The sequence below is a fragment of the Syngnathus floridae genome, chromosome 1, assembly GCF_059516105.1.
Source record: "Syngnathus floridae isolate MCC-2025c chromosome 1, RoL_Sflo_1.0, whole genome shotgun sequence".
Classification (NCBI taxonomy): domain Eukaryota; kingdom Metazoa; phylum Chordata; class Actinopteri; order Syngnathiformes; family Syngnathidae; genus Syngnathus; species Syngnathus floridae.
In genome coordinates, this window is record NC_142413.1 from 2,876,852 (window position 1) to 2,903,123 (window position 26,272).

Sequence of the window (26,272 nt, forward strand, 5' to 3'; positions counted from 1 at the left end):
TAGTTGAAAAAAAATCCTATATATATATATATATATGTATGTATGTATGTATGTATATATATACGCACGCACACACACGCACAGTCATATGCGGGAGTCGAACTCATGGTCCATGCACGCAAGACAGTCGAGTGTACCACGACACTCAGCCATCCCCACGCCCAGTTTATTATCATACTGACTGACGTTGTTGCCACGCTGAACTCCGATTGGCTTAAGAGGGACATAATGGAAACGCGTCCTGCGCTTCGCCGTTGTTCCGCGTTCGCCTCTTGGACGACGAGTCGCAACTTTGACCGAATACCCTGCTTGACGAAAATCGAAAAACAACTTGATGTTTACAATGAATTTACTTGCATTCTTTGTTTTGGCTGTGCAAATATACAGCGTGACGCCTGGTAAGTTGGACTTTTCGGTTTCTTATCCTAAAGATTGACGCTGTTGATTTGGAAGTGACGCAGTCATTATTGTTTATTGCTTTCGTTTTCGCCACACGTCTGTTGCGTCGTTATTTTAAGTTCTTTCACCTGAACGCCCGTTTTGTCACATTCATACGGGAATACATTGCTATTATTACTGCGAGGAAGACTGGAGACACAATCGAAACTGTCAGCAGGTAACATCTAAAAGTGTTTCACTTGTCTGAACAAAAGGATTGCCTCATATTATTAGTGGATTTTTTTTTTTTACAAATTAAGAAGGTTGGCAAAAGTTACGTCATTCGATTTCGTTCCTCAGTGGATGTCAGTCACTGCTGAGGGGCATCGAATATCTCGCTTAGGGCGTCACACTGAAATCGAATATATTAACAACCGAAAAAAAAAACCATAGGCAGGTTGTCAAATTCAAGTTTGACAAGTTTGACAAGTTTGTGCGGAAGAACGCGTTTGGAGAAACATGACATTTCCAATTTCAAGTGCTGCAAAGTTCCATCTGCAGGCAGAATCATTGAAAATATGAAGATTGATTTGATCATGTGTGTCATTTTTGTGTTTGTCTTCCAGTCATTCACACGCTCAATTATTTCCTGACGGGCTCTCAAGTTGCAAAGCTACCAGAGTACTGGTACGCCGGATATGTTGACGGCGTTCAGATTGTGCACTTTGACAGCAACCACAGGAAAGCAAAAGCGAAACAAGACTGGGTGGACAAAATCACAGAAGATGATCCGCACTACTGGGAGAGAAATACGGCGGGCAGTATTCGTGAGGAGCAGGTCTTCAAAGTCAACATTGAAATCGCTAAAAAGCGCTTCAACCAAACTGGAGGTTTGTTTACGTCCAACCTTCTGCTCGTCAAATGACACTTTTTTTGTCACTGCTGGCTTCTCTCTGATCATCGTCCTCGCTGAATCTTGTGCGCCATCCTTTCAGGTGTTCACATGCTTCAGAAGATGGTAGGCTGTGAATGGAATGATGAGACTGGGGAGGTTGATGGTTGGCTGCACCACAGTTACGATGGAGAAGACTTCATATCATTTGAGCTGAAGACGATGAGCTGGATCGCAGCACATCCGCAAGCTTTCATCACCAAACTCAAGTGGGACCAAGACGACGGGTACAATCAATACAAGAAGAATTACTTCACTGAGGAGTGTCCTTTATATTTGAAGAAGCACGTGAGCAACGGGAGGGACTTCCTGACCAGAACCGGTACATTGTCCTTTCACGCCGTCTCTGCATCTTTCAAGAAATGTCCATCTTTGACGCTCTTTCAAGTTGTTTCTTTTCCTCCATGCACATCCTCCACTCTTCTCTCCATCTTTGCGCGCAGAGCTTCCCAGGGTGTCTCTCCTGCAGAAGACGCCTTCCTCTCCAATCACCTGCCACGCCACGGGTTTCTACCCCAGGACGTCGGACCTCTTTTGGAGGAAGGACGGCGAGCAGATCCACGAGGACGTGGAGATGGGGGAGACCCTCCCCAACCACGACGGAACCTTCCAGACCACGGCCGACCTGAAAGTGGAGCTGACGCCCGCCGCGGAGGGCCGCTACGAATGCGTGTTCAAACTGGATGGTGTCCGGGAGGAGATGGTCACCAAGCTGTACGCCAAAAGCATCCTGAGCAACGCGCGCATCCAGGGTGAGCCACGCGTCGGACACGGCTCGGCGTCACGCCCACAGTCGTTCACGTGTCTCGTTTCCTTGTGAAGAAGAGGAAGACAGGAAGAAGGCGGTGGCCATCGCTGTCCCGCTGGTGGTCGTGGCTCTAGTGGCGATGGCGGTGGCGGTGGGGGTGTTCCTGGCCAAGCGTCCCAAAAGCCAACAAGGTGAACGACGACACAAATGTTTGCTCCGTTTGTGGCGATTCCTAATCTCCTCTCGCTTCTCTTCCATTTCAGCCAATTACGCTCCAGATTGTAAGTGAGACGTTTTGCTCTTCCTGTTTTGAAAAAATGCCAATGCCTTGAATGTATTTTCTTAGATGCTCTTGAAATGTTTCTTATATCAAATTGAAGTGCGACAGTTTTACAAGTGCAGTGAATTCTAATTGTATTTACTTCACTAGTTCTTCCAAATACCACTAGAGAAAGCCAACATGCCACAAGTAATATCCGCATCACGCGTTGCTTTTTTTTTAAGTGCTTTTTTGTTAAGTGAGCTACTGATCTATTTGATACAAGTTTGAGTATCATTATAAAAATGTTTGAAATGAGGTTTCTGGTCACTGTATTGGATATATAATTTAGCAAGGATAAGCAAGAAATTTATCATAAAGGACACGTCTTTTTTCTGTTGTCTTCTAAAAAAAAAACATACAAAACACATTCCTATTTACAGAAAAGTCCATGTGGAGTTTATTTTTGATATTTTTATTTTATTTTTGATGTGTATTTTGATCAAGAGACAATTCAACTTTAGCAAGTAAACGCATATTTACATACTTGAGAAGGAACAAGTTGAAGAAAATCTTATCGTTCCTGCCCCCTTCCACATAATAATAAAATAAAACAAGATAATAAGTGCAAAACTTCATCAAGTACAAACCAAACACCTCACGAGAAAATATATACAAAACCAGACAAGAAATAACTCAATTCATAATATAAAGCGAAATGTCGACACTTATGGCTGTCCATATAATCTTCTTGTTCTGTCGTTATAGATTTTTTTCAATTGGAATATATTTATACAATACTTTATCTCATTGAAAAAAGAAGGCACGAATAGAAATCGATGGAACTGAAATTGAAAGGGTGCAGGAAAACAAATTTCTTGGGGTTATAATAGATGACAGGCTGAGTCGCTGAGTCAAACTATGGAGCAGTGTAAGTGAGGAACTCAAGCAAAGTCCAAATATCCACCAGTTTAAAAAAAAACTTCAAAAATGTTTTTTAGCAGGTACAAGGACTAAAAATGCCAGATGCTACATAAAAGCAAAAATAAAACAGAATAATAAATTGAAAGTGTCAATCAATCAATCAATCAATCAATCAATCAATCAATCAATCAATCAATCAATCAATCAATCAAGCCTTTTGCTTTTTAAACCCACATACAGCTCCACAGTGACTTAAATATGGCACTTTAAAGTGTTATTGATTGTATTTGATTTGTATTCATTTCCCCCCTCCTTTTATGTTTGAAATATGTTCGGAATAAAGACTCATCATCAACAGTTACGCATTCAAATAAATCATCGATTGTCATACGTTCAACAGCTCTGCATTTCAAGTCACAGCCAACAAACAGGCCCCTCCCCCCTTCCCCCTCCCCCCTCCCTTCTTGTAATTGCCTGCAACACCGCTAAAAACAACTAGCACGTCCCAAACATGGGTCCGAAGAAGGCACCAGCGGCTCCCCTCTCTTCGGTGGAGTAGGTCGATGATATTAAAAAGGCGTTGGACTTCCTCACTGAAGAAGTCTCTGCTGTCAGGCTGGAGCAGAAAGCTCTCCTTAAGCTGGTTGAGGAGGTTAAAGCTCTCCGCATCCAGAATGAGGAAAAGGAAAAGAGAATCACCTTCCTGGAAAGCAGGGTTGCCGACCTGGAGCAGTACACCAGAATTAACGATGTGATCATCAACATCAAAGCCCGGTCATACGCCCGAGCATTGGCCGCTGGCGAGGGAGGGGAGCCCGGTGAACTGGATGTTAGCTCCACGGAGCGACAGGTGGCTACTTTCCTGCAGTCCAAGGGGATACAGCTGAACCGATACCAATGATCATCCTGCAGGACTGTAAGGTAAACTCCACTCACAACCATGACACACACCGAAAGAAGTCACTTGAAGACAGCAGGAACATAACTCCGAGGATTAATGAACACGACAATCATTTCAATACACTGACCACAGTTCACTGGATATGGAACATGATATAGACCCGGATAACAACCTCTTCAGCTCAACTAATTGACTCAGTGGAGGAAATGACTAACGCAATAGACCTAAAACAATATACAGCTGGGATATTCATAGATCTAAGAAAGGCATTTGATGCAATAAATCATGAAATATTCTTCAATAAATTACGTCGCTATGGCTTCAGGGGGAAACCATTAGAGTGGATCAAGAGCTGTTGATGTTTGGACTTTACCTGTGGCGTCCCTCAGGGGTCAGTGTTGGGCCCTAAACTTTGTATGTTATATATAAATGATAGATGCAAGGCGTCACATATTTTGAAGATGGTTTTGTTTGCTGATGACACAAATATTTTTTGTTCTGGTAGTGATTTACACACCTTAACAAGACTAATAAATAATGAATTAAGCAAATTAAAGGTATGGTTGGACAGCAATAAATTATCCTTAAAGTCCCAGAGACATCTTTTTTTTCTTCTTCTTCCAATTAGAACGGAATTTGATAGAATGTATAAAGAGAACACATTTGCCGCATTGGAAATTAAAAATGGACATCGATTACTAAGAATAAAGCTAAAATGAAATGCCAGTTTATCGATCGGGTTCCGCACGCCGCCACACGGGTGGCGCCATGACTGTGACGTCACAAATTGTGCATCCGGATCTCAACAAACCTAAACAACATGGCGGATGATAGCGACAGCTCCGTCTCTAGCGGCAATATTAGCATCTTTTTATCCGATTCAGAAACCTCTTTTGACGCAGAAACATTAAAGTTACTGTACTTTACATATAATGTTTCGAGGAAATAGATAAAATAAATACCGGTGAAATTGTATTGGAAAACAAATTGCAAATATTAATAATAAAAGTCCATAACATATGTAACATTAGTACCTTGAGTCTTGGTTTTGGTCTTTTTCCTGATGTTGGCTTGTACTTTTCTATTTACAAGTTTGGGTGTGTCTGTCTGGCTCACCTGTAATATATACAATGCATCACATTAATATCTGTAAAGTAGATTGCATATAAGTATTAACAAAACATTTGCACATAAATGATAAATATAGATATATTCTTATGCTATATGTTTAGTATAGTAATTTATTTGTTATCTAACAATTATACATAATCTTGAGAAAACATCAGAAATTCCATACCTTAAACAGATCAATCTTAAACAGAATGCAACATATTTCAATTACATGTGCTTCATTGATTTTATACATTTATTCTTGTTGGAATGAGCCTTTACAAGACAGTTATTTTTTGATAATATTTTGGGCTGGAGAAGGTATTTTTCCAAGGGTAAAATTCCCCATTTGCAATAAGTGATTTATTTTACCCTTGTAGTACAAAATGTTGTACTTGTGTGGGTATTATAAGGTGCCTAGGTCTCATAAATGGTTTTATAGCAGCCCGGCTGGGGGTGGGATGGAGGCAGGCAGGTGGGTTGTGCAGGCATGTCAAACCGCTACCGCTATCCATTAAAAATTAAAACAAACCAAAATTGCAAAAAATTCAACAAAGGCAAAGCTCTCAAATCATATCTTTAACACTGCGCCTTTGAAAGATTTCACTGATAAAGGTGCATTATAAATGCTGTATTATTTTATAAGGGGGGCATTAGAAAATTTGAAGCAATTTCTGGGAATTTCTGTCTATTAAAATCCTGTCTCCAAGGACCATATCCAGTCTAAATTCCCAACTCTGGGAACTGAGAAGGATGTCTAAAAAATTCATAATATTCATTTATTAATTATTTCCTGATGAGTGATGTCTGCAAAATATTTATTTATTTACTAGTATTATTCTTGGTACAGAGGCCTGACTTAAATTAGGCGAGGTCACGGTCATTGGTCTTGAAAAAATTGTTGAGACACAATCCTTTTTGAGCACTAGCTTGCACCGTGTACTTATGCCAAGTTTGTCTTATTTAGTCAAAGAAAAGAACAACATGTACTATAAGTGCGGGGTAGTGCAATCGTCCACTTAGAGCACCCAACCTTTTTTTCATCCACCTCACACCTTTTCATTGAAAAAAAAAAATTTCGAGGCACACTATCACAATTCAAAAGAATCAATATGACAGGTTTACTGTTTTAGACTAGTGCCATAAATATTGTAATAAAAATCAACATGACCGGATTTTGTGTTTTAGACTAGCTCCATAAATATTGCCACAATAAAATCAAAGTCACCGCACCAAGGTAGTTAAAGCGTCGCTATTATCAAAAGCACCCGGCAGCACAGATCTAAACTGAATGTGTGCCGACGCACCACAACATGAAATCTCGCCAATTAGCCACGCATGTGCCATTAGGAAGTGGCTGACCAGGTCATGTGACCAGTGGTTTGGCTCTCCTGATCTGTAATTGATATTAGACAATTTCCCACGGCACAGGTGAACATCTCTCACGGCACACCAATGTGGTTGGGAAACACTAACTTAGAGAAGTTGACATTCAAAAGTTGTGGTGCGTAGTTTCATCCTCACATTTCACCCAAAACCCCAACATGACATTTTTGTAAGAGTGTAGTAATCCCCCCCAAATACTTTAAGTAACAACCAAATATTTATATATTAAAGCTTGGTGTACAATGTACGCTGTACGTAATACCAGTGAGGCATATGCAGGTATGATTTTTGTCCACTTGGGGTCGCCATTGTCACGCTTAACAGTAGGATTGTGTCTGTGCTTGAATGCGTTTTTGGATTTTATTTCTACACGCTTTCAGCTGATCATAGCGAACATCTGTTGGTTTTTTTTTCTCCCCTCTCTTAGGAACTCCTGACTCTGGAAGCTTCGAATTCCGCCCTGGAAAAGGAAATCAAAGCTTTAAAAAAAGAGATCCGTTACTACAACAGCGCCCTGGAGCGCCACCGGCCCTTTTGTGTCCTCCGAGGTTCCGTGCAGGTGGACGCCCTCCAGACTTCCACGTCTGTCACCTCCAAAGCGGAGCTTGGTGAAAACCCTCATCCAATGCCCTCATCTGATTTAGTCCCTTCCTCCCTGTTTACACACGCTCCTCATTCGCTGTTTAGCAATGACGCCCACATAGAATTGCCCTCGTCCACCTTCTCCACGCTTCAGCCCGAAGACATCCTCTCAGTCACATCTGAAATGTTTCCCATTGAAGATCCAGGAGCGCCGCCGCTCGACCCGCATAAATACGAGAACGCTTTAATATCGGCGCACACCAGCGGCGATGGGACCTCAAAGCCGAGCCAGATAACGCTCGAGTCCCTGCCGTGTTCGATTCCCGTTCCGCCCAACGCTCCAGATGGATTTTTCCCTTTAAACACACCTTTGGTGGAGCTGTACCCGGAAGAGCTGTCGCTGTCTAATTTCCTGGAGGAAAATGATTGGATTCTGAGTGCGGACAATAATCCCACCACTCTTTAAGGTAAAAAAAAAAAAAGGGCGTGGTGGTCTTTTTTTTGGCCCAAGTACCCGTGGAAACTACAGGATTATGACACGGGGCCTATTTACTTTCACTTGTGTTCACTTGTGTTATTTCCTTTTTTCAAGGGGGGGACACATTCTATGATCATTTGCATATTTATTTATTTAATCTCAATGAGTAACACTGGCTGTCAACTGATCCACTGATTTCACAGTTATTTTTGGGTGCAATTTTCGCAAAGCAGCTATCGTGACTGAACTAACTAAATGAAGAGTAATAAAAATGGCTTGATTAGAAATAATAGATTTCTGATGCTTCATTTTTAAAGGTAAGAGATAAGTGAGGATTTTCAAACTAGTTTCTGAGTAGGGTTTTATAGTAAGCTTAAGGTTTCAGACTACAATTAGGGCTTCAAAGTAGGGTTTTAAAATGGGGTTATGGTTCAACTTAGATTTTCGAACGAGGGTTGGAGTTTTAAATTCAGGCTTTCAAAGTAGCGTTTTAACTTACATTTAGAGTTTAAAATTGGGGTTTTCATTGGATTTATTTATTTTGTGGTAGAGGTCTTTTTGAAATATGCTGGGAACAATAAAAAAAGTCATTGGCATTTCATTGCTTTAGAGATTTTTATTGTATGTGGTCAATGAATGCGGTAGCGCCCTCCAGTTTGAGACGCAGACTGACGCCATCTTGTGGTCACAAGTGGTTCTGTCATAGGATGTAGGTATATTGTACATCATTACGAAACGTGGTAATTTTTTTTGTAACTAACTAAAAGCTGTTCTGTACATGGTCATTTTTTCAATCAAAAAATAGGGACAAGGTGATGTTTTTGCCATTTGTGATGTCATGATGACTTGGTTGCTTTGAGGATTTGTCCCTGAACTAAGAACTGAACAAGTTCGTTAAGTACGGTTTCAAACTAGGGTTAGGGTTTTCAACTAGGGTTTCTAACTAAGGTTACGGTTTTAAAATAGGGTTTCAAACTAGATTTAGGTTTTCAAAGTAGGGTTTCATACTAGGAACAGGGTTTCAAAGTAAGGTTTAAAGCTAGGGTTTCAAACTAGGGTTAGGGTTTTAAAGTAGGGTTTTAAAACTAGGTTTAGGGTTTCAAAGTAGGTTTTAAAACTAGGATTAGGGTTTCAAAGTAGGGCTTCATATTAGGGTTTAAGTTTCAAATTAGGGTTTCATACTAGGGTCAAGGTTTCAAAGTAGGGTTTAAAGTTAGTTTGAACCCTAGTTTGAAACCCTGGTTAAAAACCTTAACCCTAGTTTGAAACCCTGGTTAAAAACCTTAACCCTAGTTTGAAACATTACTTTGAAACCCTAACCTTGTCAATTTTTAACTGTTTTATTTTTATTAATTTATTTTTGGCAAATTAAAAAGTGAGAACAGAGTAGGCAATCAGTGATTTGTAACAAAACTGGCCAGAGTTGAATCTTTCACCCAGCGCTCCACTATTCCACATGCAATATGGCGGCAAAGTTGACCAAAGTTCAGCAATCAAGCTGGGTTTATAGATATTTTCAATGATAAAAGCCCTCGACGGTCACGTGATTTCACGGAAAGCCAAACTTTAATTTACGTTGTAGTTACGCAGCCCACCAAGGGGCGGCGCTGTTTCAACACGTGGTTTATATATATATATATATATATATATATATTTTAGACGCGCGCACACGCACACGCACACGCACTGTCATATGCGGGAGTCGAACTCATGGTCCATGCACACAAGACAGTCGAGTGTACCACGACACTCAGCCATCCCCACGCCCAGTTTATTATCATACTGACTGACGTCATTGTCAGGCTGAACTCCGATTGGCTTAAGAGGGACATAATGGCAACGCCTCCTGCGCTTCGCTGTTGTTCCGCGTTCGCCTCTTGGACGACGAGTCGCAACTTTGACCGAATACCCTGCTTGACGAAAATCGAAAAACAACTTGATGTTTAGAATGAATTTACTTGCATTCTTTGTTTTGGCTGTGCAAATATACAGCGTGACGCCTGGTAAGTTGGACTTTTCGGTTTCTTATCCTAAAGATTGACGCTGTTGATTTGGAAGTGACGCAGTCATTATTGTTTATTGCTTTCGTTTTCGCCACTCGTCTGTTGCGTCGTTATTTTAAGTTCTTTCACCTGAACGCCCGTTTTGTCACAGTCATACGGGAATACATTGCTATTATTAGAAATGTAATAAAGTTGGAATACTTGAAAATGGCACAAATCAAAGTGATGTGCCCCAGCATAAATATGCAATCGATGAAATATGGAAAAGCCGAGGCACAAGAATGAAATGTTGTACAGGGGAGTCTTTGCAATTAATAATTAACATTTCACAGTCATGGCAATGAAATTGTGTGTAATATTTCAGAAAAAAAAAACATTGTATAGCCTCCTTACATTATTATTTCGATAAGAGTCATCATGTCTCCGTAAATTATATAAGGCAGTTCTTTTGTTCAGACAAGTGACATTTATTTAGATGTTACCTGCTGACAGTTTCGACTGCGAGGGAGACACAATTGAAACTGTCAGCAGGTATCATCTAAAATTGTTTCACTTGTCTGAACAATAGGATTGCCTCATCTCATTCGTGGATTTTTTTTTTTTTACAAATTAAGAAGGTTGGCAAAAGTTACGTCATTCGATTTCGTTCCTCAGTGGATGTCAGTCACTGCTGAGGGGCATCGAATATCTCCCTTAGGGTGTCACACTGAAATTGAACATATTAACAACCGAAAGAAAAAAACATAGGCAGGTTGTCAAATTCGAGTTTGACAAGTTTGTGCGGAAGAACCCGTTTGGAGAAACATGACATTTCCAATTTCAAGTGCTGCAAAGTTCCATCTGCAGGCAGAATCATTGAAAATATGAAGATTGATTTGATCATGTGTGTCATTTTTGTGTTTGTCTTCCAGTCATTCACACGCTCAATTATTTCATGACGGCCTCTCAAGTTGCAAAGCTACCAGAGTACTGGTACGCCGTGTATGTTGACGGCGTTCAGATTGTGCACTTTGACAGCAACCACAGGAAAGCAAAAGCGAAACAAGACTGGGTGGACAAAATCACGGAAGATGATCCGCACTACTGGGAGACAGAGACGGCGGGCAGTATTCAGGCTGAGCAGGTCTTCAAAGTCAACATTGAAATCGCTAAAAAGCGCTTCAACCAAACTGGAGGTTTGTTTACGTCCAACCTTCTGCTCGTCAAATGACACTTTTTTTGTCACTGCTGGCTTCTCTCTGATCATCGTCCTCGCTGAATCTTGTGCGCCATCCTTTCAGGTGTTCACATGTTTCAGGTAATGAGTGGCTGTGAATGGAATGATGAGACTGGGGAGGTTGATGGTTGGGAGCACTACAGTTACGATGGAGAAGACTTCATATCATTTGAGCTGAAGACGATGAGCTGGATCGCAGCACATCCGCAAGCTTTCATCACCAAACTCAAGTGGGACCAAGACGACGGGTACAATCAATACCGCAAGAATCTCTTCACTGAGGTGTGTCCTTCTGAGTTGAAGAAGCACGTGAGCAACGGGAGGGACTTCCTGACCAGAACCGGTACATTGTCCTCTCACGCCTTCTCTGCGTCTTTCGAGCTCACACACAATGTCCATCTTTGACGCTCTTTCAAGTTGTTTCTTTTCCTCCATGCACATCCTCCACTCTTCGCTCCATCTTTGCGCGCAGAGCTTCCCAGGGTGTCTCTCCTGCAGAAGACGCCTTCCTCTCCAATCACCTGCCACGCCACGGGTTTCTACCCCAGGACGTCGGACCTCTTTTGGAGGAAGGACGGCGAGCAGATCCACGAGGACGTGGAGATGGGGGAGACCCTCCCCAACCACGACGGAACCTTCCAGACCACGACCGACCTGAAAGTGGAGCTGACGCCCGCCGCGGAGGGCCGCTACGAATGCGTGTTCAAACTGGATGGCGTCCGGGAAGAGATGGTCACCAAGCTGTACGCCAAAAGCATCCTGAGCAACGTGCGCATCCAGGGTGAGGCACGCGTCGGACACGGCTCGGTGTCACGCCGACAGTCGTTCACGTGTCTCATTTTGTTTCCTTGTGAAGAAGAGGAAGACAGGAAGAAGGCTGTGGCCATCGCTGTCCCGCTGGTGGTCCTGGCTTTGGTGGCGGTGGCGGTGGGGGTGTTCCTGGCCAAGCGTCCCAAAAGCCAACAAGGTGAACGACGACACAAATGTTGGCTCCGTTTGTGGCGATTCCTAATCTCCTCTCGCTTCTCTTCCATTTCAGCCAATTATGCTCCAGCTTGTAAGTGAGACGTTTTGCTCTTACTGTTTTGAAAAAATGCAGATGCTTTGAACGTATTTTCTTTTATGCTCCCTCAGCCAGCACCTCATCTTCTGAGCACGATTGAATGAACCCCACTAAGGTTGAAGGGATGTCTTCTTTTTTTGGGTGCCACGCTTGATTGAATCATCACATTCCAACTGTATGAAATACTTGGAAATGTTTCTTATTTCAAATTGAAGTGCAACAGTTTTTCAAGTGCGGTGAATTCTAATTGTATTTACTTCACTAGTTCTTCCAAATACCGCTAGAGAGAGCCAACATGCCACAAGTGATATCCGCATCACGCGTTGCTTTTTTTTAAGTGCTTTTTTGTTAAGCGAGCTACTGATCAGTTTGATACAAGTTTGAGTATCATTATAAAATGTTTGAAGTGAGGTTTCTGGTCACTGTATTGGATATATAATTTAGCAAGGATAAGCAAGAAATTGATGATAAAGAACACATCTTTTTTCTGTTGTCTTCTGAAAGAAAACATACAAAACACATTCCTATTTACAGAAAAGTCCATATGGAGTTTATTTTTGATAATTTTATTTTATAGGTGTATTTTGATCAATAGACAATTCAACTTTAGCAAGTAAACGCATATTTACATACTTCAGAAGCAACAAGTTGAAGAAAATCTTATAGTTCCTGCCCCCTTCCACATAATAATAAAATAAAACAAGATAATAAGTGCAAAACTTCATCATGTACAAACCAAACACCTCACGAGAAAATATATACAAAACCAGACAAGAAATAACTCAATTCATAAATATAAAGCGAAATGTCGACACTTACGGCTGTCCATATAATCTTCTTGTTCTGTCGTTATAGATTTTTTTCAATTGGAATATATTTCTACAATACTTTATCTCATTGAAAAAAGAAGGCGCGAATAGAAATCGATGGAACTGAAATTGAAAGGGTGCAGGAAAACAAATTTCTTGAGGTTATAATAGATGACAGGCTGAGTCGCTGAGTCAAACTATGGAGCAGTGTAAGTGAGGAACTCAAGCAAAGTCCAAATATCCACCAATTTAAAAGATGTTCAAAAATATGTTGTTTAGCGGGTACAAGGGCTATAAATCCCAGATGGCTACATAAAAGTAAAAATAAAACAGAATATTGAATTGAAAGTGTGTAGATTTATACGTTGAATCATCAGTTTATCGGATAAACTGATAAAGGGGTAGGAATCTAAAAAGGTATGCTTCTTCCTACTCCTTTTCGAGCATTCTTTGTGTTTGATTTTTTTTCAGTTTGTTGGTTTATTGTTTTTTTGTTGTACGGACTTACATATGACACTACTGTTATTTGTTTTATTTTTTATCTTTTTACGTTTTAAATATGTTCGAAATAGATATCAATCAATCAATCAATCAATCATTTTGCTTTTTAAACCCACATACAGCTCCACAGTGACTCAAATATGGCACTTTAAAGTGTTATTGATTGTATTTTATTTGTATTCATTCCCCCCTCCTTTTATGTTTGAAATATGTTCGGAATAAATTCGGAATAAAGACTCATCATCAACAGTTACGCATTCAAATTAAATCATCGATTGTCATACGTTCAACTGCTCTGCATTTCAAGTCACAGCCAAAAAACAGGGCCACTCCCCCCCCCCCCCCCCTCTTCTTGTTTCTTCTACGAGGGAAATAACAGAAAACGACAATATAAGAACAAATAATCAATTACTCTTAAGGAGTAGTATTGACTTCTTAAACAATAAAGATCTCAATAAGGGACCAAGCATTGCAATTTACAAAACAAAAAATTAATAAAATCTAACTTCTGTATCGAACTAAAAAAATCTAACTTCAACGCAGGTGCTTGACTACAAATATAACGTCTTAAAAAAGGAAGGGCACCATTCTTTCTTTTACATTACAAACTATTTTTGTTGTTGTTTTGGTAATTGCATCAATTTTATAATTTTTTAAATGGCGATATTCGGAGCAAACGTGCAACACACGATTTATCTATCTGTCCGTCCGTCCGTCCGTCCGTCCATCCATCCATCCATCCATCCATCCATCCATCCATCCATCCATCCATCCATTCATTCATTCATTCATCCATTCATTCATCCATCCATTCATCCATTCATTCATTCATTCATTCATTGCAACACACTGCAGGCAGTCCTGAGTGACGTCATCGCCAGGCTGAACTCCGATTGGCTGACGTGGGACGTAATCGACGCGCGTCATGCGCTTCGCTGTTTTTCCGCGTTCGCCTCTTGGACAACGAGTTGCAACTTTGACCGAATACCCTGCTTGACGAAAATCGGAAACCAACTTGATGTTTAGAATGAATTTACTTGCATTTGTTTTGGCTGTGCAAATATACAGCGTGACGCCTGGTAAGTACTTTTCGTTTTATTATCCTGAAGATTGACGCTCTTGGTTTGGAAGTGACGCAGTCATTATTGTTTATTGCTTTCGTTTTCGCCACTCGTGTGTTCCGTCGGCATTTTAAATTCTTTCACCTGAACGCCCGTTTTGTCAGTTATACGGGAATGCATTGCTATTATTAGAAATGTAATGAAGTTGGAAAACTTGAAAATGGCACAAATCAAAGTGATGTGCCCCAGCATAAATATGCAATCGATGAAATGTGGGAAAGCTTACGCACAAGAATGAAATGTTGTTCAGGTTAGTCTTTGCAATTAATAATTAACATTTCACAGTCACGGCAATAAGTTTTTTTTAACCCTAACCCTATACTACGGATTGTAATGTTTTTAGTTTAAAGGACTATTCAACGATTCATAAACTAGCAAAGAGCATACGCAAACAACATTGGTGGATGATTTCTGTGATTCCTGATATTTGGTGGATTTACTCTTCCTCGGCCTACACACCTGCAGTGCTGGACCAGCCTGAACCAGAGACAAATGCAGTCTGACTGAGAATATTCAAGGATCCCACTGCACTAAGTTCATCTCATCCCGAACCAGCGGATCAACATGTCCCGGGGCAACAAAAAAAACCATCAGTCGTGATGGAGATTTTGTCACCGTGGAGGCATTGAAAGAGATGATGGCTGAACAGAAGGAGTTCTATGTGGAAATGCTCAACAGACAAGAAGCAACCTTCATGAACTTCACCAAGATGATCATGGAATCTACAACTGCAAGAATCGACGGACTCATGAAAGAGCTTCAGGAGGTCAAATCTAGTCTTCAGTTTTCGCAAGGCCAAATTGATGACCTGAGAGAGATTGAGAAGGAAGTTGGCTCTCTTGAAACACAACTGCAGGCTCTGCCTTCTCAGTCTACAAACGATCAAAACAATGACATCATTTCCAAAATTGACTACAGAGAAAATCAGAGTCGACGAAACAATGTCATTACTGATGGTCTACAACAGGACAGTTCCTCTGAGTCCTGGGCAGACAGTGAGCAGAAGGTCAGAGAGTTCTTGTGCGCCAAACTGAAAATTGACTCTATTGAAATCGAAGGAGCCCACTCTACTGGATCTGTGAAACAGAACACTGGAAAACCAAGGCCAATGGTTGTGAAATTCTGAAGCTACAAAGACAAAGAACTCATCATGACCAAAGCGAGAGCCCATCTTAAGAACACTTCAATTTACGTAAATGAGGACTTCTCTGATCTGTTCAGGAAAAAGAGAGCTGACCTCATTCCTGCAATGAAACAAGCCAGGGAGAATGGAAACGATGCTGTCATCAATTATGACCGGCTGGTAATCAAACCACGGAAGCCACTGCAGGACTGAATCCATGTATCCAAATATCAATGATTTATTTTTTTAACTTTTTTTTTTTTCTCCCTAACAGGTTAACATGACATCGAACATTTGATATAATACTGACCCGGACACAAACTGTTTTTCTAGGTTCTATTGGTATATCTGACTACTATTCTGGGAATGAATTTAAATCCTCTGTCACCCACCAAAGTATGAACAGTGATTTTTCCATCATTCACTTTAATGTTTGCAGCCGGAAGGCAACTTATGGCACTTTAGCTCTATGTTTGACTAGTCTTGATTTCTCTTTTAAAGTAATTGGATTAACTGAAACTTGGTGGAATGATGACACTGCTGAATTGTATAAATTGAGTAACTACAGCCATATTTATAGATACAGAAATGACCAAGTGGGGGGGAGGCGTCTCCTTATAGCTTAACTCTAACATGGTATTTAAAGAGCGATCTGACATTGAAAACTATTTTGTGTCTTCTGCTGAAGCTGTCTTTGTTGAAACGAACCAGTCCATTGTCGCATGTATCGACAGACCACCTAGCTTAGGGGTCGGCAACCTTTTTTACTCATAGAGCCATTTGGGACCGCCCCCCAATAAAAAGAAAGCACCTGGAGCCACAACCCATTTTGACATCATTATATATATGATGCATGTACTATATATTATGCTATGTACAAAAAACTATTGCATTTATGAAAATGAAATCAACAAACTGCTGCAGAGAACACAGAATTTTATTTCTGCATTTTACACTTGGTTGATGCTTAATTTCAAATAAAATACCCGGTGTCTATTTGAGTCCTCGTATTTAAGAAATAAAAATCCAAACTTACCCAACCCACTGAGCAAAAAATGCAAACAGCCTGCAGTCACCTGTCCTCTTATTTATGAGATAAAAATCCAAACTTAGCCAAATATTATCCACCAGCACAGAAGGAACAATGCAAACCAAAAAAATGCGCAGTCTGCTTCTGTCAGTTGTCCTCCTGAATTAAAAAAACGGACTACTTCACTTAATATATAGTTACGTATTTATGTCACTTTTATAGTAGTGTGCTGGAAAAACGCCGGCTGCCAGACGTGAGGGACGCCAGGAATTCGAATGTCGCACATCGGCGGATGTGACGCATATTTTGGGCGGTAAAAAAATTAAAAAGGTTTAATTTTAATGTTACAAGTTTACCATAAATCTTGAAATTCAGAATTATATTTTAAAATGAACAAACTAAAATAAAATTTAATTTTTATAAAATACTGATTATTTTCCAAAGTCACAGGGAGCCACAACAGAAGGATGAAAGAGCCACATGTGGCTCCGGAGCCATGGGTTGCTGACCTATGACCTAGCTCGAGCCTGATTTCAAAAGTGACTTAGCTAAGGTTCTTGACACCATTTCTGAAGAAGGGGAAAAGAAAATGTTATTTAATGGATGATTTAAATATCAACATTATAGAGCACCTGAAGGATAATCGAACGAAGGAATTTATTGATACAATGTCTTTTTATCCTATGATATCAGTTCCAACCAGAGTGACGGAGACGTCTGCCGCTCTGATAGACAATCTTTTTACGAATGAGTTAGGTGTAAGCTGTAAATCAGGGGTTCTGTGCATGGAGGTTGCTGATCGCTGTCCAACTTAATAATATCCAAGAAACACATTGAGCTAACATCAAAAGCTTGTAAATATAAGAGAACAGTTAATGTCACAAACACAGCTAAATTTAAGTCAGTGATCAGCATCCATGGACCGATACCCTTCAATCTGTAGACCCACAAGAATCTCACACAATGTATCTCTCAAGCTGTGTTTAGATTGGTGTCTTCCAAACCTCATCATAACCCCTTCAAAGCATGGAGAACGTCAGCCATCATCAAATCTGTAAATACTAAACATAGATTGTACAAACAATATCTTCTTCGTCCAACACCATATCTGTCCATATCTGGTTATACTGACACACTATATATTTTATAACCCTATATTTATAATTAGCACTCTAGTACCGCCTGCAAATATTTGTTCTACTGCACCTTATTGTAAATACTTAGCCAGTCATATCCCTCATGTATTTTATCCCGCATAGTATAACTCACCTCATATTTACCTGATTGCACTGTACCTACTGCTCAGTATTCGTTTAATCTAATTAATCATGCTCAATTGAAAAAACGATAGAAACAAATTAAATCATATTATTAGAGGAGCTAGACAACATTATTGCAACAAAGAGCTTGCTAAACATAAAAATGACATGTTGTGGAAAACAATGAACTGTATCCTCAATAAAAACAAAAAAAGCAAGAATTCAAGGCTAAAGGAGGGCTCATTTCTGACCCTCAAGAAACAATTTCAAGACATTTATCTCAGAAGTTGGTCCTACTCAGGCCTCAAAGATCTCACATAGTAACCATAATCCCCTCGAATTCATGAATTCTCCTATCCTAGACCATATGAATTTCTCAGCTGTTTCTGAAGATGAGGTTCGGAAGACACTCGCGAGTCTGAAAGATTCTTCACCAGGTTGTGACAATACTGACCGTAAATTATTGAAAACCATCCAGGAACATATTGTACAGCCTTTCACTCATATTTTCAACCTTTCATTAGACCAAGGAACAGTTCCTTCTGAACTCAAAATAGCCCAAATTGTCCCAATTCATAAAGACGATGACCCAGACATTTCCGATCATTATAGACCTATTTCTGTTTTGCCTGCTATATCAAAAATACTTGAAAAACTTGTTTACCGTAAATTAATGGCACATCTCAACAAATACAATATTTTATATACACACCAGTAATGGGTTCAGGAAAAACATACAACTTACATGGCCCTCTTACATTTAGTAAATGAAATATATAGTGCGAGGAATAGAAAGGAAAACACAATAGGTATTTATCGAAGGCATTTGACACGGTCAATCACCATATTCAATTGCAAAAACGGTATCGTATTGGAGTAAAAAAAGAATGCGCTTCTCTGGTTCAAGAGTTATCGACAAGACAGACAACAGTTTGTATCCTACAATGGAACCAATTCTGCCTTACTTTATATGCAATCCGGAGTGCCTCAAGGATCGATTCTTGGGCCTTTGTTATTTTTGATACACATTAACGACCTGTCAAATGTCTCAGATAAACTGTCCGAAATTTTATTCGCAGACGACGCAAGCGTCCTGTACTCTCACAAAGACCCCAACACCGTTATAAGGGTCGTAAATGAAGAACTTGGTAAACTTGCGGTTGACTTAATATTAAAAAAAAAAAAAAAAAAAACGTCATACGTTTTGGTCTCAAATCTCATATATTTAACAAATCGCCAGCAACATATATTGACAACATCCCTACGTGTGTTCTACACGATTCCTTGGCATTATGATTGATGGATCATTGTCCAGGAAATCTCATAGGCTAGAGAGGGTCAAAGATTTACAATTCGTTGCCACTATTTTTATGGGACTTTTCTTCTCACCAATTTAAGAAGGCTCTGAAATCACTTCTCTTCCAACCCTGGGCAAATTACGGCCCGCGGGCCACATCCGGCCCTTTGTGCGTCCCTGCATGAGGCCAATCGTAATTTAAAAAATAAATAAAAATTAGTGTCGTAAGTACAATACAACTATTTCGCTTTTATTTTGAAAGGCGTCGCACTTCCGTGTAGCGTCCGTGTATGTGAGCTGTGCGTGAAGGTGAACAGTGCAAAGTAATGCTGCCCGAGAAACGTGTGCTGACCCTCAGAAAAGAAAAGTTGACAAGGAGCGCCGTGTTTTCAACAAGACATGGACTGCCAAGTATTTCTTCACAGAAATGAAAGGTAAAGCCACAACTCAGGTTTTTCATGTGGCCCCTTGTAAAAAGTAATTGCCCACCCCTGATTTATGGTTTCCTTTGTGGTTGTATCTTGATTGCTACTCTTTGAGTTTATGTGTGTATCTATGTGTGTATATGTATGTATGTATGTGTGTGTGTGTGTGTGTGTGTGTGTGTGTGTGTCTGAATGGCTAACCCAAGGGCGTACGATCCTGATCCAGAAGGATCCTTCAAAGGGTACAGTCCCATCCAACTACCGGCCAATCACCTGCCTCTCCACAACATGGAAGCTGATGTCGGGCATAATATCAGATAAGACCAGCGGGCACATGGATCAATACGTGAGCACTGCTCAGAAAGGGATTGGTAAAAATACCAGAGGAGCAAAACATCAGCTCCTGGTGGATAGAACAGTCACCCAAGACTGCAGAACCAGACGTACCAACCTGAGCACTGCCTGGATTGATTACAAGAAAGCATATGACTCAATGCCACATACTTGGATCACTGAATGCTTGAGGCTGTACAACATCAATGGGACTCTGAGAACCTTCATCGCCAACTCGATGAGACGGTGGAAAACCACACTTGAAGCCAATGGCAAGCCGCTTGCACACGTGACCATCAAATGTGGTATATACCAAGGAGACGCTCTGTCCCCAATGCTGTTCTGTATAGGACTGAACCCCCTCAGCCAAATAATCAACAAGACGGGCTATACCTTGGAATTCCACAGGCAAATGGCAACCTTGACGAGGAAACAAGGAAAGCAGCCACAGCCAAATACCTCCATCGAGTAAGGCAAGTCCTAAGAAGTCAGCTCAACGGCAAGAACAAGTCCCTAGCCGTTAACAGCTACGCCCTACCAGTAATCAGATACCCTGCAGGAATCATACGGTGGCCAAAGGAGGATATACAGACCACAGATATCAAGACACGGAAGCTCCTAACCATGCATGGAGGGTTCCACCCCAAGTCCAGCACCCTGAGAGTGTACACTAGCCGTAAAGAAGGAGGCCGAGGACTAGCGAGCGTGAGAGCCACTATCCAAGATGAAACATCCAAGATCCATAAGTACATCAGGGATAAGGCCCCAATGGATCACGTGCTCAGTGAATGTCTCAGACAATGGGCATCAAAGGAAGATGAGGTGCTGGAGGGACCATCATGGGAGGACAAGCCCCTACATGGGATGTACCACCGAAACATAGCTGAAGTGGCTGATATCCAGAAATCCTACCAATGGCTAGAAAGAGCTGGTCTGAAGGACAGCACAGAGGCACTGATCCTGGCTGCACAAGAACAGGCCTTGAGCACCAGAGCAATAGAGGCCCAAATCTACCACACCAGACAAGACCCCAGGTGTAGATTGTGCAAAGAAGGTCCTGAGACAATCCAGCACATAACTGCAGGGTGTAAGATGGTGGCAGGTAAAGCATACATGGAGCGCCATAACCAAGTAGCTGGAATCGTGTACAGGAACATCTGTGCAGAGTATGGACTGGAAGTCCCAAGATCCAAGTGGGAAACACCTCCAAAGGTGGTAGAGAATGACCAAGCCAAGATCCTCTGGGACTTCCAGATCCAGACAGACAGAATGGTAATGGCGAACCGTCCGGACATTGTGGTGGTGGACAAAGAGCAGAGGAAAGCCGTTGTGGTTGACATAGCCATCCCAAATGATGGTAACATTAGGAAAAAGGAACATGAGAAACTTGAGAAATATCAAGGGCTCAGAGAAGAGCTGGAGGAGGCCTGGAGAGTGAAGACTTCAGTGGTACCTGTGGTCATTGGAGCACTAGGGGCAGTAACCCCCAAACTGGAGGAGTGGCTGAAACAGATCCCAGGAAAAACATCTGACATCTCAGTCCAGAAAAGTGCAGTACTAGGAACAGCAAAGATACTGCGTAGAACCCTCAAGCTCCCAGGCCTCTGGTAGAGGACCCGAGCTTGAAGGGAAAAAGAGACCACCCACGGGGGGTGAGGATTAGTTATATAGATAGATAGATTGATTGATTTTTTTAAGATGCACGCACACGCACAGTCATATGCGGGAGTCGAACTCATGCTCCATGCATACAACAAGACAGTGGAGTGTACCACGACACTCAGCCATCCCCACACCCAGTTTATTAACATAATGAGTGACGTCATCGCCAGGCTGAATTCCGATTGGCTTAAGAGGGATGTAATGGCAACGCCTCATCCGCTTCGCTGTTGTTCTGCGTTCGCCTCTTGGACGACGCGTCGCAACTTTGACCGAATACCCTGCTTGACGAAAATCGAAAAACAACTTGATGTTTACAATGAATTTACTTGCATTGTTTGTTTTGGCTGTGCAAATATACAGCGTGACGCCTGGTAAGTTGGACTTTTCGGTTTCTTATCCTAAAGATTGACGCTGTTGATTTAGAAGTGACGCAGTCATTATTGTTTATTGCTTTCGTTTTCGCCACTCGTCTGTTGCGTCGTTACTTTAAGTTCTTTCACCTGAACGCCCGTTTTGTCACAGTCATACGGCAATACATTGCTATTATTAGAAATGTAATAAAGTTGGAATACTTGAAAATGGCACAAATCAAAGTGATGTGCCCCAGCATAAATATGCAATCGATGAAATATGGAAAAGCCGAGGCACAAGAATGAAATGTTGTACAAGGGAGTCTTTGCAATTAATAATTAACATTTCACAGTCATGGCAATAAAATTTTGTCTAATATTTCAGAAAAAAAAACATTGTATAGCCTCCTTACATTATTATTTCGATAAGAGTCATCATGTCTCCGTAAATTATATAAGGCAGTTCTTTTGTTCAGACAAGTGACATTTATTCAGAATCTAAATAATCTAAGTGAAGAATCTAAGTGGTTCCCAAACTTTTTCAGACTAGCGCCCCCTTGGCTCCCCAGTGAATTCCTAGCGCCCCCCCCCCCTGTCAGCAAAGTCAAAGTCTCCTTTATTGTCAATTATGCATGTCAAGACACACAGGTAACATCTAAAAGTGATTCACTTGTCTGAACAATAGGATTGCCTCATCTCATTCGTGGATTTTTTTTTTTTTTTACAAATTAAGAAGGTTGGCAAAAGTTACGTCATTCGATTTCGTTCCTCAGTGGATGTCAGTCACTGCTGAGGGGCATCGAATATCTCCCTTAGGGTGTCACACTGAAATCGAACATATTAACAACCGAAAGAAAAAAACATAGGCAGGTTGTCAAATTCGAGTTTGACAAGTTTGTGCGGAAGAACCCGTTTGGAGAAACATGACATTTCCAATTTCAAGTGCTGCAAAGTTCCATCTGCAGGCAGAATCATTGAAAATATGAAGATTGATTTGATCATGTGTGTCATTTTTGTGTTTGTCTTCCAGTCATTCACACGCTCAATTATTTCATGACGGGCTCTCAAGTTGCAAAGCTACCAGAGTACTGGGAGGCCGCGTATGTTGACGGCGTTCAGATTCTGCACTTTGACAGCAACCACAGGAAAGCAAAAGCGAAACAAGACTGGGTGGACAAAATCACAGAAGATGATCCGCACTACTGGGAGACAGAGACGGCGGGCGGTATTGGAAATGAGCAGGTCTTCAAAGTCAGCATTGAAATCCTTAATAAGCGCTTCAACCAAACTGGAGGTTTGTTTACGTCCAACCTTCTGCTCGTCAAATGACACTTTTTTTGTCACTGCTGGCTTCTCTCTGATCATCGTCCTCGCTGAATCTTGTGCGCCATCCTTTCAGGTGTTCACATGTATCAGACGATGTACGGCTGTGAATGGAATGATGAGACTGGGGAGGTTGATGGTTGGCAGCACTACAGTTACGATGGAGAAGACTTCATATCATTGGAGCTGAAGACGATGAGCTGGATCGCAGCACATCCGCAAGCTTTCATCACCAAACTCAAGTGGGACCAAGACGACGGGTACAATCAATACACTAAGAATTACCGTACTGAGGTGTGTCCATTTTGGTTGAAGAAGCACGTGAGCAACGGGAGGGAGTTCCTGACCAGAACCGGTACATTGTCCTCTCACGCCTTCTCTGCGTCTTTCAAGCTCACACACAATGTCCATGTTTGACGCTCTTTCAAGTTGTTTCTTTTCCTCCATGCACATCCTCCACTCTTCTCTCCATCTTTGCGCGCAGAGCTTCCCAGGGTGTCTCTCCTGCAGAAGACGCCTTCCTCTCCAATCACCTGCCACGCCACGGGTTTCTACCCCAGGACGTCGGACCTCTTTTGGAGGAAGGACGGCGAGCAGATCCACGAGGACGTGGAGATGGGGGAGGCCCTCCCCAACCATGACGGAACCTTCCAGACCACGGCCGACCTGAAAGTGGAGCTGACGCCCGCCGCGGAGGGCCGCTACGAATGCGTGTTCAAGCTGGATGGCGTCCAGGAGGAGATGGTCACCAAGCTGTACGCCAAAAGCATCCTGAGCAACGCGCGCATCCAGGGTGAGCCACGCGTCGGACACGGCTCGGCGTCACGCCGACAGTCGTTCACGTGTCTCATTTTGTTTCCTTGTGAAGAAGAGGAAGACAGGAAGAAGGCGGTGGCCATCGCTGTCCCGCTAGTGGTCCTGGCTCTGGTGGCGGTGGCGGTGGGGGTGTTCCTGGCCAAGCGTCCCAAAAGCCAACAAGGTGAACGACGACACAAATGTTGGCTCCGTTTGTGGCGATTCCTAATCTCCTCTTGCTTCTCTTCCATTTCAGCCAATTACGCTCCAGCTTGTAAGTGAGACGTTTTGCTCTTCCTGTTTTGAAAAAAATGCCAATGCCTTGAACGTATTTTCTTTTATGCTCCCTCAGCTAGCACCTCATCTTCTGAGAAGGATTGAATGAACCCCACTAAGGTTGAAGGGATGTCTTCTTTTTTTGGGTGCCACGCTTGATTGAATCATCACATTCCAACTGTATGAAATACTTGGAAATGTTTCTTATTTCAAATTGAAGTGCGACAGTTTTTCAAGTGCAGTGAATTCTAATTGAATTTACTTCACTAGTTCTTCCAAATACCGCTAGAGAGAGCCAACATGCCACAAGTGATATCCGCATCACGCGTTGCTTTTTTTTTAAGTGCTTTTTTGTTAAGCGAGCTACTGATCAGTTTGATACAAGTTTGAGTATCATTATAAAATGTTTGAAATGAGGTTTCTGGTCACTGTATTGGATATATAATTTAGCAAGGATAAGCAAGAAATTTATGATAAAGAACACGTCTTTTTTCTGTTGTCTTCTAAAAAAACGTACAAAACACATTCTATTTACAGAAAAGTCCATGTGGAGTTTATTTTTGATATTTTTATTTTATTTTTGATGTGTATTTTGATCAATAGACAATTCAACTTTAGCAAGTAAACGCATATTTACATACTTGAGAAGGAACAAGTTGAAGAAAATCTTATCGTTCCTGCCCCCTTCCACGTAATAATAAAATAAAACAAGATAATAAGTACAAAACTTCATCAAGTACAAACCAAACACCTCACGAGAAAATATATACAAAACCAGACAAGAAATAACTCAAATCATAAATATAAAGCAAAATGTTGACACTTATGGCTGTCCATATAATCTTCATTTATGTCGTTATAGATTTTTTTCAATTGGAATATATTTATACAATACTTTATCTCATTGAAAAGAGAAGGCACGAATAGAAATCGATGGAACTGAACTTGAAAGGGTGCAGGAAAACTAATTTCTTGGGGTTATAATAGGTGACAGGCTGAGTTGCTGAGTCAAACTATGGAGCAGTGAAAGTGAGGAACTCACGCAAAATCCAAATATCCACCAGTTTAAAAAATTTTTCAAAAATATGTTGTTTAGCGGGTACAAGGGCTATAAATCCCAGATGGCTACATAAAAGTAAAAATAAAACAGAATATTGAATTGAAAGTGTGTAGATTTATACGTTGAATCATCAGTTTATCGGATAAACTGAGAAAGGGGTAGGAATCTAAAAAGGTATGCTTCTTCTTACTCCTTTTCGAGCATTCTTTGTGTTTGATTTTTTTTCAGTTTGTTGGTTTATTGTTTTTTTGTTGTACGGACTTACATATGACACTACTGTTTTTTGTTTTATTTTTTATCTTTTTACGTTTTAAATATGTTCGAAATAGATATCAATCAATCAATCAATCAATCAATCAATCAATCAATCAATCATTTTGCTTTTTAAACCCACATACAGCTCCACAGTGACTTAAATATGGCACTTTAAAGTGTTATTGATTGTATTTGATTTGTATTCATTTCCCCCCTCCTTTTATGTTTGAAATATGTTCGGAATAAATTCGGAATAAAGACTCATCATCAACAGTTACGCATTCAAGTTAAATCATCGATTGTCATACGTTCAACTGCTCTGCATTTCAAGTCACAGCCAAAAAACAGGGCCACCCCCCCCCCTCTTCTTGTTTCTTCTACGAGGGAAATAACAGAAAACGACAATATAAGAACAAATAATCAATTACTCTCAAGGAGTAGTATTGACTTCTTAAACAATAAAGATCTCAATAAGGGACCAAGCATTGCAATTTACAAAACAAAAAATAATAAAATCTAACTTCTATATCGAACTAAAAAAATCTAACTTCAACGCAGGTGCTTGACTACAAATATAACGTCTTAAAAAAGGAAGGGCACCATTCTTTCTTTTACATTACAAACTATTTTTGTTGTTGTTTTGGTAATTACAT

General features: G+C 40.9%; 4 protein-coding genes across 12 annotated transcripts; all 4 read left to right on the forward strand.

Moving 5' to 3' along the window:
* The first annotated feature begins 233 nt into the window (after positions 1–233).
* LOC148403339 (major histocompatibility complex class I-related protein 1-like) lies at positions 234–25,892 on the forward strand. The gene is made up of 7 exons (XM_088370930.1): positions 234–398; positions 1,005–1,268; positions 1,374–1,652; positions 1,774–2,082; positions 2,153–2,269; positions 2,342–2,359; positions 24,385–25,892. Exons 1-7 carry the CDS (start codon positions 335–337, stop codon positions 24,411–24,413), a joined length of 1,080 nt encoding a protein of 359 aa, XP_088227056.1. The 5' UTR covers positions 234–334; the 3' UTR covers positions 24,414–25,892.
* On the forward strand, positions 4,041–8,010 carry LOC148403340 (uncharacterized). The gene is made up of 2 exons (XM_088371020.1): positions 4,041–4,182; positions 7,086–8,010. Exons 1-2 carry the CDS (start codon positions 4,159–4,161, stop codon positions 7,704–7,706), a joined length of 645 nt encoding a protein of 214 aa, XP_088227146.1. The 5' UTR covers positions 4,041–4,158; the 3' UTR covers positions 7,707–8,010.
* On the forward strand, positions 9,564–13,559 carry LOC148403341 (class I histocompatibility antigen, F10 alpha chain-like). The gene is made up of 7 exons (XM_088370974.1): positions 9,564–9,721; positions 10,633–10,896; positions 11,002–11,280; positions 11,410–11,718; positions 11,794–11,904; positions 11,977–11,994; positions 12,072–13,559. Exons 1-7 carry the CDS (start codon positions 9,658–9,660, stop codon positions 12,098–12,100), a joined length of 1,074 nt encoding a protein of 357 aa, XP_088227100.1. The 5' UTR covers positions 9,564–9,657; the 3' UTR covers positions 12,101–13,559.
* LOC148403342 (class I histocompatibility antigen, F10 alpha chain-like) lies at positions 13,642–25,892 on the forward strand. 9 transcript variants are annotated; one of them, XM_088370611.1, is made up of 7 exons: positions 14,222–14,389; positions 22,941–23,204; positions 23,310–23,588; positions 23,718–24,026; positions 24,102–24,212; positions 24,285–24,302; positions 24,381–25,892. In XM_088370611.1, the coding sequence occupies exons 1-7, from the start codon at positions 14,329–14,331 to the stop codon at positions 24,407–24,409; spliced, it is 1,071 nt and encodes a 356-aa protein (XP_088226737.1). In that variant the 5' UTR covers positions 14,222–14,328; the 3' UTR covers positions 24,410–25,892. The 9 variants fall into 9 exon arrangements, with proteins under 9 accessions (XP_088226713.1, XP_088226705.1, XP_088226699.1 ...); XM_088370619.1 differs by lacking the exon at positions 14,222–14,389 and adding an exon at positions 21,327–21,550; XM_088370601.1 differs by lacking the exon at positions 14,222–14,389 and adding an exon at positions 21,767–21,931.
* Positions 25,893–26,272: the final 380 nt, after the last annotated feature.

Coding starts and splice junctions, on each gene's coding strand:
- LOC148403339 (XM_088370930.1), top strand. CDS start 335: ATGTTTACAATGAATTTACTTGCATTCTTTGTTTTGGCTGTGCAAATA. Junction 1,269..1,373: donor GCGCTTCAACCAAACTGGAG/GTTTGTTTACGT, acceptor CCATCCTTTCAG/GTGTTCACATGCTTCAGAAG. Junction 2,083..2,152: donor GAGCAACGCGCGCATCCAGG/GTGAGCCACGCG, acceptor TTCCTTGTGAAG/AAGAGGAAGACAGGAAGAAG.
- LOC148403340 (XM_088371020.1), top strand. CDS start 4,159: ATGATCATCCTGCAGGACTGTAAG. Junction 4,183..7,085: donor TCATCCTGCAGGACTGTAAG/GTAAACTCCACT, acceptor CCCCTCTCTTAG/GAACTCCTGACTCTGGAAGC.
- LOC148403341 (XM_088370974.1), top strand. CDS start 9,658: ATGTTTAGAATGAATTTACTTGCATTCTTTGTTTTGGCTGTGCAAATA. Junction 9,722..10,632: donor AATATACAGCGTGACGCCTG/GTAAGTTGGACT, acceptor TTTGTCTTCCAG/TCATTCACACGCTCAATTAT. Junction 10,897..11,001: donor GCGCTTCAACCAAACTGGAG/GTTTGTTTACGT, acceptor CCATCCTTTCAG/GTGTTCACATGTTTCAGGTA.
- LOC148403342 (XM_088370587.1), top strand. CDS start 20,199: ATGTGGTATATACCAAGGAGACGCTCTGTCCCCAATGCTGTTCTGTAT.